Genomic DNA, 16,326 nt, shown 5'->3' with positions numbered 1-16,326 from the left:
TCCTTCCCAGGCCGAGCCGGTATCTGTTCCCGGTGTGCTTGGGAGCCCCCGCCCCGCAGGTCTGGAGCCATACGCGGGCTGGTTCCTCTTCCTGCCGCCCACGAGTTGGGACCCACGAGCGTCCCCTCCCGCCTGGGGCTGCGCTGACGGCTATTGTGTCCTCTGCAGGGAGGTGCGGCAGAAGGTCCAGCTCACCATTGCGGAGGCTTTCGGCATCAGCGCGTCCTCGCTGCATCTGACCAAGCCCACCTTCTTCTCCCGCATAAACAGCACGGAAGCGCGGACGGCGCACGACGAGTACTGGCATGCGCACGTGGACAAGGTGAGCGTGCCCGTGGGCAGAGTGAGCGCACATCAGCAGGATGAGCGTGCATGTGGGCAGGGTGAGCGCGCACGTGGAGAAGGTGAGGCCCGTTCTCCCGAGGCCTGGGGCTACCACAGGGCTGTCTTTTGCAGCATCCACCTGCTGTGTGCACGGTGTTAGGATTGATTGGTTGAGACGGAGTCTCGCTCTGTCGGCCAGGCTGGAGTGCAGTGGCGCGATCTCAGCTCACTGCAACCTCTGCCTCCCGGGTTCAGGCGATTATCTTGCCTCAGCCTCCTGAGTAGCTGCGACTACAGGCACCCCCCACCAGACCCAGCTAATTTTTGTATTTTTAGTAGAGACGGGGTTTCACCATGTTAGCCAGGATGGTCTCGAAATCCTGAGCTCAGGCAATCCTCCCTCCTCGGCCCCCCAAAGTGCTGGGATTACAGGTGTGAGCCACCACGCCCGGTGGGTGTAAGCATTTAGCTGCTTCGTCTCTGAGGTTTCAGGGTACACCCTCAATCTCACTGATGGAGTTGGAGAAATAAAATTTCTCATTTGATGGTGACAAGAAGTAGTAGAGAACCCGGCCCACACGGTCTGTGGTTACCCCATTGTTATTTATGCACAGACTGATGCTTAACCTCTTAGAGCAGATGGTCTCCGCTCAGCCACTCATGCTCTCTGTGGCCCAGGTCTCTGTGTTGTCTCTGGGAGCCTTCTTCTACCACTTTCTACCTTTCTTTCTTGTATTTATTTTGAGTTACAGCTTCACTCTATCACCCAGGCTGGAGTGCAGGTGTGCAGTCATGGCTCACTGCAACTTTGACCTCCCAGGCTCAAGCCATCCTGCTGCCTCAGCCTGGGACTAAGACTATGGCTGGGACCACAGGTGGGTGCCCCGACGCCTGGCTCATTTTTCTATTTTTTTGTAGACACAGGGTCTCACTATGCTGCCCGGGCTGGCCTTGACCTCCTGGGCTGAAGCAATCCTCCCGCCTTGGCCTCCCAAGGTGCTGGGATTACAGGCGAGAGCCATTACCCATCCTATTTCTTTTCTTTTTTTTTTTTTTAAGATGGAGTTTCGCTCTTGTTGCCCAGGCTGGAGTGCAATGGTGCGATTTCGGCTCACTGCAACCTCCGCCTCTTGGGTTTAAGTGATTCTCCTGTCTCAGCCTCCCAAGTAGCTGAGAGTACAGGTGCATGCCTCCACGCTCAGCTAATTTTTGTATTTTTAGTAGAGATGGGGTTTCATTGTATTGGTCAGGCTGGTCTTAAACTCCTGACCTCAGGTGACCTGCCCGCCTCGGCCTCCGAAAGTGCTGGGATTACAAGTATGAGCTACCATGCCCAGCCTTTTCTTTTCTTTCTTTTCTTTTTTTCTTTTTTTTTGGGGGGGACAGAGTCTTGTTCTGTTGCCCAGGCTGGAGTGCAGTTGCGTGATCTTGGCTTACTACAACCTCTGCCTCCTGGGTTCAAGCGGTTCTCCTGCCTCAGCCTCCCAAGCAGCTGGGACTACAGGCATGCACCACCAAGCCCAGCTAATTTTTGTATTTTTATTAGAGACGGGGTTTCACCATGTTGGCCAAGCTGGTCTCAAACTCCTGACCTCAAGCAATCCACCTGCCTCGGCCTCCCAAAGTGCTGGGATTACAGGTGTGAGTCACTGCACCTGGCCCTTAATAAAAGATTTTAGAAGATAAAAGTAAAGCACAGCTAATAAAAAGAATGGTATTATAGCTGTTCTTTAAGGTTGATTTTTATGGTATAGAAGCCATGAGTTCCCTTCATACAGTCAACCTGGATGGCAGTGGTTGAGTGGCACCGTCAGCCCTGGAGCTGAAGCTCAAATACAAGATTAAAGCCAGAAAGCACGTGGCTGGGAAGATTAGGACTCTCCCTGCCCCGCCGTGCCCGCTGTGACAGAGGAAGGAATGGCAGTTAGATGGCCAGCTTTCTGTGCCATGTGACATTTGTTACTAAATTATTCAAGTGCAGTCTTTTTTTTTTCTTTTTTCTTTTTTTTTTTTTTTTGAGATGGAGTCTCCCTCTGCCACCCAGGCTGGAGTGCTGTGGCATGATCTCAGCTCACTGCAACCTCTGCCTCCCAGGTTCAAGCCATTCTCCTGCCTCAGCCTCCTGAGAAGCTGGGATTACAGGTGCGCACCACCATACCCGGTTAATTTTTGTATTTTTAGTAGAGATGGAGTTTCACCATGTTGGCCAGGCTAGTCTCGAACTCCTGACCTCAGGTGATCTGCCTGCCTCGGCCTCCCAAAGTGCACTCTGTGCAGTTTCAGTTGTAATCAGAAGGAGAGAGAGATTACAGTTATAATCTGCAGTCCGCATCTGCCATCTTGGCACTTTGCTACTTGGCATTAAAATGGTAAACCCAGGGCCAGGCGCGGTGGCTCATGCCTGTAATCCCAGCACTTTGGGAGGCCGAAGCGGGCGGATCACGAGGTCAGGAAATCGAGACCATCCTGGCTAACATGGTGAAACCCTGTCTCTACTAAAAATACAAAAAATTAGTCGAGTGTGGTGGCGGGCGCCTGTAGTCCCAGCTACCCAGAAGGCTGAGGCAGGAGAATGGCCAAGGCGGAGCTTGCAGTGAGCCGAGATGGCGCCACTGCACTCCAGCCTGGGCGACAGAGCGAGACCTCGTCTCAAAAAAAAAAAAAAGGTAAACCCAAGGGAACAAGAACAGTGAAGGGAACCCAAGGCCTGGGATTGCCTTCAGTCCTCCTCTCTCCCTCTCGGGCTGCAGTGTCGGGAGCAGCCAGCGCCACCGCTTTGCTGTAACCACTTTAACCACCTCCTTTTTCACGACTGCGCGGCACTCACTGGCCTTCCGCTGGCACAGACAGCGGATTCGCCCTGGTCCGGTCGCTCCCGGCTCCTTCCATGGCCCACGACCGAATTCTGTCTGCTTATCAGGAAAGCAAAGTAGCGTCTGAAGATGAGTGTTTTTCTAATTAACAGAGACTTTGCTTCAGTGAAACAGAACTGTTTAGAAACCTGGGTGATTTCCGTGTTCTTCCATGGGGAGCTATTTTGTTATGACTTCTGGCCAGTGTACTTTATTTTAAATTTAGTTTTGAATAAATCATGCATCAAAATTTGAATATTTGAATAAGTAATGCATCCTACAAGATTTAAAAGTTATATATATATATATATATATATATATATATATATAAATAAAGGCGAACCAGTAACCCCCTCACCTACAGGTAACCACAGTCCTGAGATCTCAGAGTTCCTTCTTGAATTTCTCCGTGTGTATAAAAACGAATTCTTAGGATACTACGTTCTGTCAGTTGTAAAGAATCACATTTAAAACAGATTTGGCAATTGTTCTTTCTTCCCACTGCATAACATAAGGCAGCTGTGGCTGTCAGATCACCGACCCTGCTGTGGTTTCCTTTCTACAGAAGGCAGTGCAGTCCGCACGCGGCTTTGCTTACTTGACGTCTGTCTTACTCTGGTCTCCCCAGAATCAGAGCCTGGCACGGACTTGTGTTTGGGAAGCTTTTAAGGGGGGACTCCGGGGGGCATCCGTGAGGCCTGGAGGGGGCAAAGCCCACGGGAGCTGAGCCCAGGGGGCCTCCTGGCAGCTGGGAGGGGTGGAGGGGGAGGGAGCTTGACCCACCTCCCCAGGGCACCACCTGAGACTGGGCTTCCTTACAGCGGATTATGTGAGGTGGAGATTGGCGGGTTGGACTGGGGGCCGGGCCTCAGCGCAATCTTGCTCTCCTTCCCAGGAGGACTCAGAGGAAGCCACCTTGCCCAGGGGGAGGGCCCGGAGTCTGCCTTCAAGCCTGGGCTCTCTCCACTGCACACGAGGCTCTGTTGTGTGTGATGTGCCCAGCTCAGAGCCCGCACAGTGGGTGCCCAGTTCAGCGCTGGTGCGGCTCCATCCCCCTTCCCTCCCCAGAGTGTCTCCTTCCCTCCATGCTCTGGATGTGCTCATGACAGCTGAGCTGGATGAGACGCACCCTCCCCTTTGCAGCCAGTCTCCTGGCGGCTGCACCCTTCACCCCCAGGGTGTGGCCCCGGCTGGGTTCCGGAACGGAAGCTGAGTGCTGCGACCCCTGAGTGAAGTGAGCCAGTCACTCAGATCCTGCCTGATCCCACGTCCGTGGGGACCCTAGAGTCGCCAGGTTCAGAGACAGAAAGCAGAATGGAGAGCTGGGCTGGGGGGCGTGGGGAGTCAGTGCTTCCTGGGGACAGAGCTTCGGCCTGGGTGGATGAGACATTCTGGGGAGGATGGTGCTGGTGGCTGCGCAGCGTTGGGAATGTGCTTAACATCACTGAACTGTGCTTAAAAACAGTGAAGAAACAGTTAAGCTGGTAGATCTTAGGTTCTGCATTTTATTACAAGTTTTAAAAAGTTTGGGATTGCTCCACTTCTGAAGAAAGGAGAAAAGCGCATCCACCGTTGCCTCCGGTTCCCGCGTGTGGGCAGCGAGGCCAGCACTGGGGGGACCAGCCCAGCGTGCACACCCTGCTGGCTGGCCTGCTGCCCGCAGCCTTTGCTGGAACACGGCTGCTCCAACATTTGAGCTTACGGGAAATCCTGGGCAAGAATGCATGAGGCTGGAGACTCCGCAGAGGGTTTTTAAAGTTGCAAAGGAACGAATGGCCTCATTAATGGGGCCGACACGTGTTGTTAATTTACTTTCTGGAAAATAAGCACAGATGTTGGTGACTCACTTCTGTAATCCCAGCACCCGGGAGGCTGAGGCAGGAGGATCACTTGGGGCCAGGAGTTTGAGACTAGCCTGGGCATCATAGCGAGACCCCCCCCAACCTCTACAAAAAATACAAAAATTAGCCAGGCACAGTGGCTCATGCCTCTAATCCCAGCACCCGGGAGGCCAAAGTGGGTGAACTAATGCCATCTCTACAAAAAAAAAAAAAAAAAAAAAATTAGCTGGGTGTAGTGGCGTGTGCGTGTGGTCCTAGCTACCCAGGATGCTGAGGCAGGAGGATTGTTTAAAGCCAGGAGTTCAAGGTTATGGTAAGCGATGACAGTGCTGTGACTGCACTGCAGCCTGAGTGATGCTGTCTGTAAAAAAAGTGATACCCTTCTATTAAAAAAAAAAAAAAAAAAAAAAAAAGAGGCCGGGTGCGTGGCTTATGCCCGTAATCCCAGCACTTTGGGAGGCCAAGGCAGGTGGATCACCTGAGGTCAAGAGTTTGAGACCAGCCTGACCAACAAGGTGAAACCCTCTCTCCACTACAAATACAAAATTAGCTGGGTGTGGTGGCGGGTGCCTATAATCCCAGCTACTCGGGAAGCTGAGGCAGGAGAATTGCTTGAACCCGGGAGGCGGAGGTTGCAGTGAGCCAAGATCGCACCACTGCACTCCAGCCTGGGCGATGGAGCGAGACTCTGTCTCAAAAAATAAATAAAAAATAAGAGAGAGAAGCAGCACCTGCCCTGGCCGCATGCTGAGAGCCCATTCTGCCCCCTCCTCCCGGCTCTGCCCTCAGGTGACCTACGGCTCCTTCGACTACACCTCCCTGCTGTACCTCTCCGACTACCTGGAGGACTTCGGCGGAGGGCGGTTCGTGTTCATGGAGGAGGGCGCCAACAAGACGGTGGAGCCAAGAGCTGGTAGGAGGCGTGGGCGGGGCCTGGGCGTGGGGTCCCCAGCTCAGGCAAGCGCCGTGGGTGTGGGGGGCGCGCCTGGGAGCGAGGCTGCATTCATGGAGCACCTGCTGTGTGTCGGGCCGGTGCTGAGTGATTCCCAGGTCTAGCGCCAGTCCCAACACCCAGGAGGCCGGTGTCTACAGGGCCACATGTCTGAGGTCACCGTCAGTCAGCGGCAGAGCTCCCCTCCATGCCCTGGTGCGCATCACCTTGACAGGCGCCGTCCATTTCTCTCCCTGGTGTGTGTCACCTTGGTGGTCAGGGTCCCCCTCCCTCCCCTGCTGGAGTGCATTCACCTCCGTACCCTTCTCAAAGAGACTTGCAACCTAAGATTAGACAAGGCCCCAGCCCAGTGTCGGTGACCGAGTGCCCTCCTCGCTGGTGGCTGGGAACCCCACCGGGTGGCTCTGCGGTGCTAGCTTCAGAGCCCATCACGCTGGACCTTGCAGTCCCAGAGCCCCAGCCATGCCCAGCCTGGTGCAGACACAGCAGTGCCAGTGAGCATTTGCCGAGCGGACAGTCATCCTCTGCTCCTTGAACTTGTGAGTAACACAAGCCCAGGTCCTGGGGTGGGAGGGTGTGGGGAGGGAGGAACCCCTGTTAGGGGCCTCCTCAGGTGGAGCCCACGGCCCTGACCCCAGATGCAGCCGAAACTCGCACAGGCCTGGGAGCCCTCTGGACTGTGCCAGCGCCATCCACCTGCCTCTGCCTCACCCATCCCCAGGGCACTGCCCTCACCCTGTGCTGCCTCACCCGTCCCCAGGGTACTGCCCTCACCCCCCACTGCCTCACCTGTCCCCAGGGCACTGCCCTCACCACCCCCCCCCCCGCTGCCTCACCTGTCCCCAGGGCACTGCCCTCACCCTCTGCTGCCTCACCCGTCCCCAGGGTACTGCCCTCAGCCCCCGCTGCCTCACCCGTCCCCAGGATACTGTCCTCACCGCCCCCCCCCGGCTTCCTCACCCGTCCCCAGGATACTGTCCTCCCCCCGCCACCCACTTCCTCACCTGTCCCCAGGGTACTGCCCTCACACCCCCCCCCCACCCTGCTGTCTCACCCATCCCCAGGGTACTGCCCTCAGCCCCCACTGTCTCACCCATCCCCAGGGTACTGCCCTCAGCCCCCACTGTCTCACCCATCCCCAGGGTACTGCCCTCACCTATGGTGTGGCCTCTTGGCACAGTTGTTCCTCCTGCCTGGCTGCTCAGTCAGACCAGGGACTGTGTGACAGTCAGGACTTTTCTTTTATCTCTTTTCAGATCTCCAGCTTGTTTATTTTGAGGTTGCTGTTATTTGTACTTGCCTTTCTCAGGTTAGTTTAGGACTTCAGTTTGCAAGCTCAGTTTGAGGGACTCTCTTTCCATGACTACCTGTGGCAGGTGGCCTGGGCTGCCCGGCCACTTCCTGCCATCCTGCCTCCCTCAGCTGCTCCCTGGCCACAGGCTGGACAGTTCCTGCTGCAGCCAGCGGCTGGCCAAGCCCACTCCCTGCAGCTGGCTTCAGGCCATGTGTGCCGCAGCCCTGGGCACAGTCTCCCCTGGTGTGGACTGGGGGCGTTTGGCCTGACTGCGTCCTGGACTCGCTCTGCCTTCATGTCAGTTGTTCTGAGTCATCTCTGCATTAGGGGAAGGGTTTGGACGTCCAGCCTCTGCAAGCAGGAGCCCAGCCTGTCTGCCCTCACCCCAGAAGTCCCAGTCACAGCAGTTTTGTGGGAAAATGAAAAACTCACAGAGCACAAGACAGGCGTTTTCTTGAGAAGTCAAAGCAGCCAAAGCCTCCTGGGACTCGAAATTACACAACTTTTTAGCATATTTTGATCTTAGTCATTTTAAGCATGATAAATACTTGAGTCAAACATTTTGTATCACAATCTTCTTTCAGATAATTAAAACCTGTCTCCTGCATGGGTCTCTAATTGTGTGTATCTATGTGTTTACCTGCGATTTGATGTCATACATCTGTCTAATTGAGCGTATCTGTGTGTTTACCTGTGATTTGATGTTGTACATCTAATTGTGTATGTCTATGTGTTTACCTGTGATTTGATGTCGTACATCTGTCTAATTGTGTGTATCTATGTGTTTACCTGGTGACTTTTTTTTTTTTTTGAGATGGAGTCTTGCTCTGTCACCCAGGCTGGGGTGCAGTGGTGCGATCTTGGCTCACTGCAAGCTCCGCCTCCCGGGTTCACGCCATTCTCCTGCCTCAGCCTCCCAAGGAACTGGGACTACAGGCGCCCACCACCACGCCCAGATAATTTTTTGTATTTTTAGTAGAGACGGGGTTTCACCATGTTAACCAGGATGGTCTCAATCTCCTGACCTCGTGATCCGCCCGCCTCAGCCTCCCAAAGTGCTGGGATGACAGGCGTGAGCCGCCACGCCCAGCCATGTCACAGTTCTTACCATGAGTGGCAAATGCCAGTTTTCTTTGTAGGGCAACTTTATCGAGGAAGGCAGAGTCCTGTGTTTGGGGGTTCCCAAGACCACCTTTAGGTCCAGTGACTCACTGTTGGGACTCACAGAAATCAGCAAAACCATTATACCCTTGGCTGTGGTTTACTACAGTGAAAAGAAATGGATTAAAATCCACCAAGGGGGCTGGGCGGGGCGGCTCACACCTGTAATCCCAGCACTTGGAAGGCTGAGGCAGGCGGATCGTTTGAGCTCAGGAGTTCAAGACCAGCGTGGCCAAGATGTCAAACCCTGTCTCTACAAAAAATACAAAAAGTAGCCGGGTGTGGTGGCGCGCACCTATAGTCCCAGCTACTCAGGAGGCTGAGATGGGAGGATTGCTTGAGCCTGGGAGGAGGAGGTTGCAGTGAGCCAAGATCCTACCATTGCATACTGCATTCCAGCCTGAGAAACAGAACCAAACCCTGTGTAAACAAAAACAATAACAAAAAACAATCCAGCAAGGGGAGAGGCCGTGGGGCAGGTTGAGGAGTGACCAGGTGTGAGTTTCCCACTGTCTTTTCCAGGAGTTGGGTCAACAGCTCTTAGTTCTTTCCCAGTGATGTGTGATGATATTCAGGGGTGTCACTGACCAGGGACGCTCGGCCGAGCCTTGGTGTCCAGGGTTTTTACTGGGGGGCTGGTGGTGCAGGCATGGCTGGCCTCTGTCCTCAGCCCCTCTGGATGCTGAGCTGCTGCTCTGTGGCCCACGTCCCACCATAAGTCACACTGTCAGTGTGGACCATCTGGTGTGGCCCTAGGTCCCCAGTAAACAGGCTCTCCTATCAGGCAGGATGTTCTGAGGGCTCAGAGGTCCCTCCTGGGAGCCAGGGCAAAGGCTGGGCCTCTCTCTGGAGCATGCAGGGTGTGCACCGCCGCCCCTGGAGTCAACCCTTCACCACACAATCCCCGTCCTGTGCCCCAGGATGTTTTTGTTTCCAGATGATGTCTTGTGGGTTCCAAGAAGTTAATGAACCGAGAGCCAATGAAGCTGCTGGTGGCGAAGGCTGGGGTCAGGTGTCCTCCGGGGACTCACCACCCGCCCGAGAGGGGAGAGACACATGGGATTCTGGAACCTGAGAGCATTGCTTATTGTTGATTCCTTGGTTGCCGTGCTGAGTCCTGCTTTAAGGAAGCGGGTGATAATCTATCTCATAGTCATTTACTAAAGAAAGTGCACCTTAGGCCGGGCATGGTGGCTCACGTCTGTAATCCCAGCAATTTGGGAGGCCAAGACAGGTGGGTCATGAGGTCAGGAGATCGAGACCGTCCTGGCTAACACGGTGAAACCCCGTCTCTACTAAAAATACAAAAAAAATTAGCCAGGCGTGGTGGCGGGCACTTGTAGTCCCAGCTACTCGGGAGGCTGAGGCAGGAGAATGGCGTGAACCTGGGAGGTGGAGCTTGCAGTGAGCCAAGATGGCGCCACTGCACTCCAGCCTGGGCGACAGAGCGAGACTCTGTCTAAAAAAAAAAAAAAGTCCTTTTCTGGCCCCGTATTGGTCTCATCTCCGTGTGAGCCTTCAGTATTGTGGATGGCGGGGAGTTTCGTGTCCTCCCACAGCTCACAAGGCTCAGTCGCCCTCCATCCTTCCCCCTGTCCTTTGGTGCCTCTGTTTGCAAGATGTGCAGAAACACCAGAGGGCCAGCGGACACCCTCCTTTTACTGAATGCTGGCAGCCTCCTGAGAACCACGTCTGCCAGCAGCAGGGAGCAGAGAGAGCAGACGAGCATGGGCGACTGAGGTCCCAAATGGCGCGAGCCGCTGGGCCCTGTGCACAGACGGGCCTGCCTGCTTGTTCCGATGTCTCAGGCTTGATTGAAGCTGGAAGAAACCAAGGACAATGTGTCCTTTAGAAGTGTAAGGTCAGAAGGTGCCCTGACTCCAGCCGACCTGGAAAAGGACGTGTCCTGCATATCTGGAGGTGGCCCACACGGTCCAGGAAAGATCGGCAGCCTTGCCTGCATCCCAGGGCGCTTCCCAGCCTCCATTAAGAGGCGTCCACTGCATCCACGTGATTTCTTTTGCTCCGCTATTTCCGGGCACAGTACGACTCCCTCTTGAAGCTAGAATGCCCTGCACACCTGGGATGGACTTCTCTCCCCTTTCAAAGATAGAATCAAGTTTGCAAATGTGAAAGGAAAGAATTGCATTTCCAGCGGTAACCTCTGAAGGGGAACGAAATTGTCACAGGATGTCAGAAGCCGCGTCGGGGAGCACAGTGTCCTCTGAGTCTCAACGCCCCTTGCTTCCCGCTTGGTGACGGTCGATGGCTGTGTCCAGCGGTGAACGCTTTACCGCAAAAACTCTACAGTGGGGCAGTGGGGTAGGCAGCGCCACTTCCATATTAAGGCAAATGAACTGAGTCTCTTGAGATAGGCCCCTGCCTCCAGGACCTCTCAGGCCCTGGACCCTGGTTGCTGCGGTGGAAGCTGCCTGTTCAGGCGTCATCTCTATCACCCCTTGAAGGGAGCCAGAGAGGTGTTTGCGAGTTGGATGTTTTATCTTGACTTGTCTTTCCTGATTCTTTATTAGAACACCCCCAGGGCTTGGTTTTTGTTCTCAACCTGTGATTAGAAGTAAGATCCTAAAGTGTCAGACCTGGAAGGCCCATGAGAACTGAGGAGATCAAATGGCCTGGGGTGCCTGGAGCCAGTGGTGGCCTCGTCTGCAGCTCCTTCCTCTGTCCTGCCCACCACAGAGTCCCTGCTGGCCCCAGGGGCCCCTCCTCCGCCACAGGTCCCCTGAGCATTGCTGGGTTTGTTTCTCCAACTCCTCCTGCTTCCTGCAGAAGCAGTTCCCCAGAGGGGCGATTTCTCCAGCCTGCCTGGTTGGCTGTGTTGGTTGGTTATAGTTGCTCTTTCGGGCGACCGCAGACCCTCTGAAGGCCATGGCTGTGGGGGTGGCTCATGGTCTCCTCTCTGTCTTCTCTCCCAGGTCGCGTCTCCTTCTTCACCTCGGGGTCCGAGAACCTGCACCGCGTGGAGAAGGTCCACTGGGGCACCCGTTACGCCATCACCATCGCCTTCAGCTGCAACCCCGACCATGGCATCGAGGACCCAGCGTTCCCGTAGCCGGCAGCCAGGCCAAGGTGACTTCAGGAGGGCCCGTGTGGAGGCAGCCGCGCCAGTTGTGCACCCGCCCCCACGTCCACCCGCTCCCGTTGCACAGAGTGCCTTAGGAATTCTCCGATTCTGATTTGCTGATGTGTTAATCTTTTCATCCGTGAGTAAATGGAGGGAACCAGCTTTTCACTTCTCCAGCATCGTGTGTGCTTGGGCTGTAGGCCTGGGAGCCTGAGCTGGAGGCCAGCCCCTCCCTCAGGAAAGGGACCCAGCAGGACGGGGCGCAAGTCCCCATCTGTGAACAGACGGGACTCATCCACCCCGGCCTCGTCCAGGTTCAGCAATCCCCCGGCCCATCAAAGACTGGCTAAAGCATCAGCCATAAATGGGGACAAACGTGGGGCCAGCAGCTTCCACTGGGGTCTCGGCATCAGCAAACCGCAGCAGCTTTGGAGAAGGGTCCCTGAGTGGCGGCTCTGGAGGCAGCAATGGGGTCCTTTGGGGTGGGTGGGAGTTCTGCTGGATTCAGGTGGAGGTGAACATCTGCTGTTCCCACAGCCCTGCGTGCACCCCCAATGCTGCTGGCCCACAAATCACCATGGGCACCACGGCCCCACCACGCCAGGCTCGGCCCTGTCAGTGGCCAGCATCCCGAGGGCCAGGGTCCGAGTGTCCTCACCAAGGAGGCTCTTGGCGTCGCTGTGCCGGCTCCCGTGGGCCTTCTGCTGGGTCGAGGCTAGGTCTCCTCCTCCCCCTTTGCCCTGGCATTAAACTGATGGTCAGGCTGGGTGCAGTGGCTCACACCTGTAATCTCAGCACTGTGGGAAGCCAAGGCGGGAGGATAACTTGACATCAGGAGTTCAAGACCAGCCTGGCCAACATAGCGAAACCCCGTCTCTACTAAAAATACAAAAACAAATTAGCCAGGCGTGGTGGTGCAAGCCTATAATCCCAGCTACTGGGGAGGCTGAGGCAGGAGAATCGCTTGAACCCAGGGGCAGAGGTTGCAGTGAACCAAGATCCTGCCACTGCACTCCAGCCTGGGTAACAGAGTGAGACTCCATCTTAAAAATATAAAAATAAAGTGGTGGTCAGAGGAGCCCCGAATAGACCAGCTGTGGAGAGGCCTGGGTGGGGTGGCTGGCAGGGAGGGCAGGCCAAGCCCAGTTTCTGCCCACAGCCACCTCGAGGTGACTGTCCAGGGGTTTGGGCACCTTCCTGGGAGGGGGACGGCCGCCCACCCTGAGTGGTGTCGAAGCCAGGCTCTCCTGGATGCCCTGACCTAGCTGCCTGGGGAGAGCCCTGGGCCCTTCCTCCCTCAGCCCCTCCTCCCTTGGCCCCTCCTGCCTTGGTCCCTCCTCCCTCAGCCTGTCTGGCATAGATCCATGTTCCCCAGCCCCTGGCACAGGTACCTCTGACTGGAGGAGGCCCCACCTGTGGCCCGGGAGCTGATCTGGGGGTTGATAAAGAAAGGGGCAGCGTTCCTGGGCCCTGGGAAGGAGTGGGCGTGAGGCCAGCTGAGGCATGGTGACCCCTGGGAATGAGCGAGTGTGAGGCCAGCTGAGGCATGGTGACCCCGGGGTGCGGGGGACTTGGGGGCCGCACCTCAGTTTGCCCAGGGCCCCTCCTGCACCACGGGCCTTCTCAGGGCTATTGGGGCCACGGGCCACATGCGGAGGACGGCGTGGGTTAGGCTCCGTGGGTCCACAGCTTCTGCCCGTGTATGGGGAGCCCTCCTTGGTCAGGGCTGCAGGCTCTGGGCAGGTGGGGCAGGAACCCTGAAGCTCCCGCGCCCTCCCGTGGCCTCTGACGTGGGACACTGGAGCGAGGCACGATTCTGAAGGACTCCATGGATCTGGGAGGATGAGGCTCACCTCCGGTTGGTGGACAAAGCGGTCCTCGCGGGGCCGGCTGCTTCACGGACGCTCTCCGGGTCGGGCCGGTGGGCCCCATCCTGGGTGGGAAGTCGCCCGAGCCTGGGCCACCCTTGAGCTTCTCCCAGTCTTGACTTTCCGGAGGGTCCGTGGCTGTGGTCACGGTCGGGGCAGGTGGGAAATGCTGCATGGAAACCTGATCCTGTCACCTTGGAGTAAATGACAATGTCGCCGGCTTCTCGCCACGTCTAATGGATAAATGCATTTGAAGAAAGTGGGTGTTGGGTTTGTTATGGGTTAAAGTGTTTTTGAAATAGCTAAATTATTAGTTTGATTTTCATTCTTGGCTACTTATACTATTCATGATAATCACAGAGGTACTTGGACAAAGAAATATATTCGGGCAAAAGCAAGAATTTCCTTCTTTTGCGGAGCATCAACAAAGCACGAGGCAGGAAGAGCACGAAACAGGAACAGCAGATGAGGATGGGCGGAGGAGGCGGCCCCTGTGCCCGCAGCAGTGAAAATGGATACCGAGGCTCCTCGTGTGGGGGAAGAGGGCGTGGGGGTCCCCCGCAAGCCAGTCCATCTCTGTGTCGTTCCTGGGGATGCCCGACCCATACTGGAAATATCCGAGTTTCAGGAGAAGAGCGGGTCGGGCCCCTCGCCGTCCCCTGGACTCACTTTGCATGGCTGCACCTTCCTCCCCAGGAAGAGGCCCCATGGCTCCTGTCTAGCGTCCCGGGAGCCGGCCACACCCTGCCAAGACGCACCTTCTTTCTTCGTGGTCTGGGCCCCTTCTCCGTGTGTCTCTATCCTTTCTGTCTGCTCCCAGCCCCAGTGTAGGCGTTGGATCAGGTCCTGGCCGGCTTAGGGCAATGCCAGGCAACAGCCACTCCCTCATGGACCCCAGGCTCCCAGCAGCCCCTCCGGTGGCCCACCCTCGGGGGCTTGCCCCACCCCACCTGCCAGCACGCCCTGCCTAGAGGGCAGGGGAGGGTCTGTGGCTGGAGACCAGGGCAGGTGCTCGGGCCCCTGACAGGCCCTGCCCGGGCTTTCCTTCCCCCATAGCCCCTTGTGAGGCCAGGCCGGGCTCACTGTCCCCACATGCCCCTCGGCTCTGGGACCCCGCACCCAAGCCCTCCTGCTAGCCAGTCCTGCCCTGCATCTTCATTTCGGCTGGCATGTGCGGCCACCTCCCTGTGCTGGGCCCTCCCTGGGTGGCCACGCCGTGTTCAGGGCTCTGGAGCATGCGGCCCTCAGAGGGGAGCCTAGACTCCTCAGCCCGGATCAGACCTTGCTGGCATCCCTACCTCGCTGTCCGCCCAGCCCCCTTCCCATGCTCACGCCTGCTGGCCCTGGAGTCCTGTCCATAGTGAGGTGGGTACACTGGCTCCTGCCTCTCCTTAGACCCCTCCCACCACCCCTGAATCCACATCCCCCAGGACTGCCTCTTAGCAGCGTCCCAGGGAGAAGGCTCCTGGCCCCCAGCTGCCCGGCCTGGCATGCAGATGACCGCACACTAGAGGCCAGGGGAAGGTGGAGGGAGGATGGGGGAGGAGAGCCTGGGGACAGAGATGGCCCCTCCCCATCAGGCCCCAGGCCCAGCCCTGGCCTGGCTCCCAGTCCCCGGGAGGAATTTTGGTTCAGGGTGGCCAGGTCTGGCCGAAGGGCAGGGGGGCAGCAGCTCCGGTTTCCCGCCGACTTCTAGTTCTGGAGTGAGACACAGCTACGTGTTTTTAATCACGCTGTGGGGTGCTGGAGGCCACCTGGACGGACGGAGCCCGGCCTGACGTCCTGTGAGGACCCATCAGTCCCAGGCACCTGCATGTGTCCACTCCCGGGATTCCCAGCACTGGGCCCCAGGCACGGCCTGGGTGGTCCCTCGAGCTGAGGTACCCTAGCTGTGAAACAGGAGAGGACTCAGTTGGAGAGCAGCCCAGTGGTGGGCTCTGCCAAGGGGGCTGCCGTCGGGGCCATGAAATACCCAACAGCCCAGCCCAGGCCGCTCGGCCTGTGGGTTGCTGTGGGCTTCAGGGAAGCGGGGGTGGGGGGGCTTGCCAGGAGGTCCCCTTGGGCTGGCTGGAGGTGACAGGAAGATCCCAGGCCTAGCTGGCAGGGGGATCTGCAGGGGCCCCACACGGGGAGGGCAGAGAGGGGGCTGGGGCTTGGACCGGAGTCTCCAGGCCGCTGACCGTTTGGGCTGTGTCCTGCTCTGACCTGACTCACCCCCCAGGCCCTCCCAGCCTGGGTCTCCTTGGCTACAGGTGGGCAAAAGTGACAGGCCAGAGCTACCCAGCCTTGGGCCAGTGCCAGCCTGTGCACTTGTCCTGGTGGCTTGGGGCACGCGACACCTCTGAGGCCTGAGTCAGTCCCAGGAGAACTGGCCTCCCCTGACCCCTGCATGGGGCTGGGCACTCGGCCTGGGAAAAGCCAGAGTCTGGAACAGCCTGGCCGTTGGCCTTGGCAGCCTCGCTTCCAGCCGGGACTGTCATCTGTCTGGAATTCAGATGGAAAAACCTGCCCTTGTGAGTGATGAGGGAAGGTGCCAGACAGCATGGGTTGCACTGAGTGCTTTCCTAGGGGCAGAAAGGGGCTGACCCTCCGGGTGGCCAGGAGCGCCCCTGTGATGCTGTGCAGGTTCAGGGCAGGAAGAGCACAAGCCTTTGCCAAGCAGCTCCAGCCGCCCTCCCCGGCCAGGGCCGCCTCACCCCACAAGCGCAGTCACTTCTGCCACCCGCAGCGGTGGGCCGCCTTGACGTCCATTCCACGGGGACGGCCTCCCACAGCAGAGAGCGCCTGGGCAGGTAAACAGCGGAGCCTGCTGGTTGGAGGTGCGAGCCACTTCCTGAAGCACGCTGTTCCTGGAATGCCTGGGAACTCAGCAGCTCTAAATGGCAGGTGCTGCTTTGTTGAGGAATAACTCATGTGAAGTGCAGCTTCGGCCCTTGAGAATCCTGTGTCCAC

General features: G+C 57.2%; 1 protein-coding gene across 6 annotated transcripts in view; it reads left to right on the top strand.

The window, feature by feature from the left end:
• Window positions 1-13,681, top strand: part of OGFOD3 (2-oxoglutarate and iron dependent oxygenase domain containing 3) — a 28,854-nt gene extending 15,173 nt beyond the window's left edge. Inside the window, exons 7-11 of one of the 6 annotated variants that reach the window (XR_008650936.2) lie at window positions 169-322; window positions 5,807-5,930; window positions 6,416-6,508; window positions 7,226-7,278; window positions 11,358-11,420. Coding sequence is in view for 4 of the 6 variants with exons in the window: in XM_063617459.1 (XP_063473529.1) it covers window positions 6,608-7,278; window positions 11,358-11,601 (915 nt within the window). In the remaining 2 variants the exon portion in view is untranslated. The other 5 variants (XR_010115567.1, XM_055242990.2, XM_055242989.2 and 2 more) reach the window with 5 other exon arrangements.
• Window positions 13,682-16,326: the final 2,645 nt, after the last annotated feature.

The sequence above is a fragment of the Symphalangus syndactylus genome, chromosome 14 (assembly GCF_028878055.3).
Source record: "Symphalangus syndactylus isolate Jambi chromosome 14, NHGRI_mSymSyn1-v2.1_pri, whole genome shotgun sequence".
NCBI classification, from domain to species: domain Eukaryota; kingdom Metazoa; phylum Chordata; class Mammalia; order Primates; family Hylobatidae; genus Symphalangus; species Symphalangus syndactylus.
The sequence above is the reverse complement of the archived record's forward strand: the minus strand, read 5'-3'. Positions and strand labels throughout refer to the sequence as shown.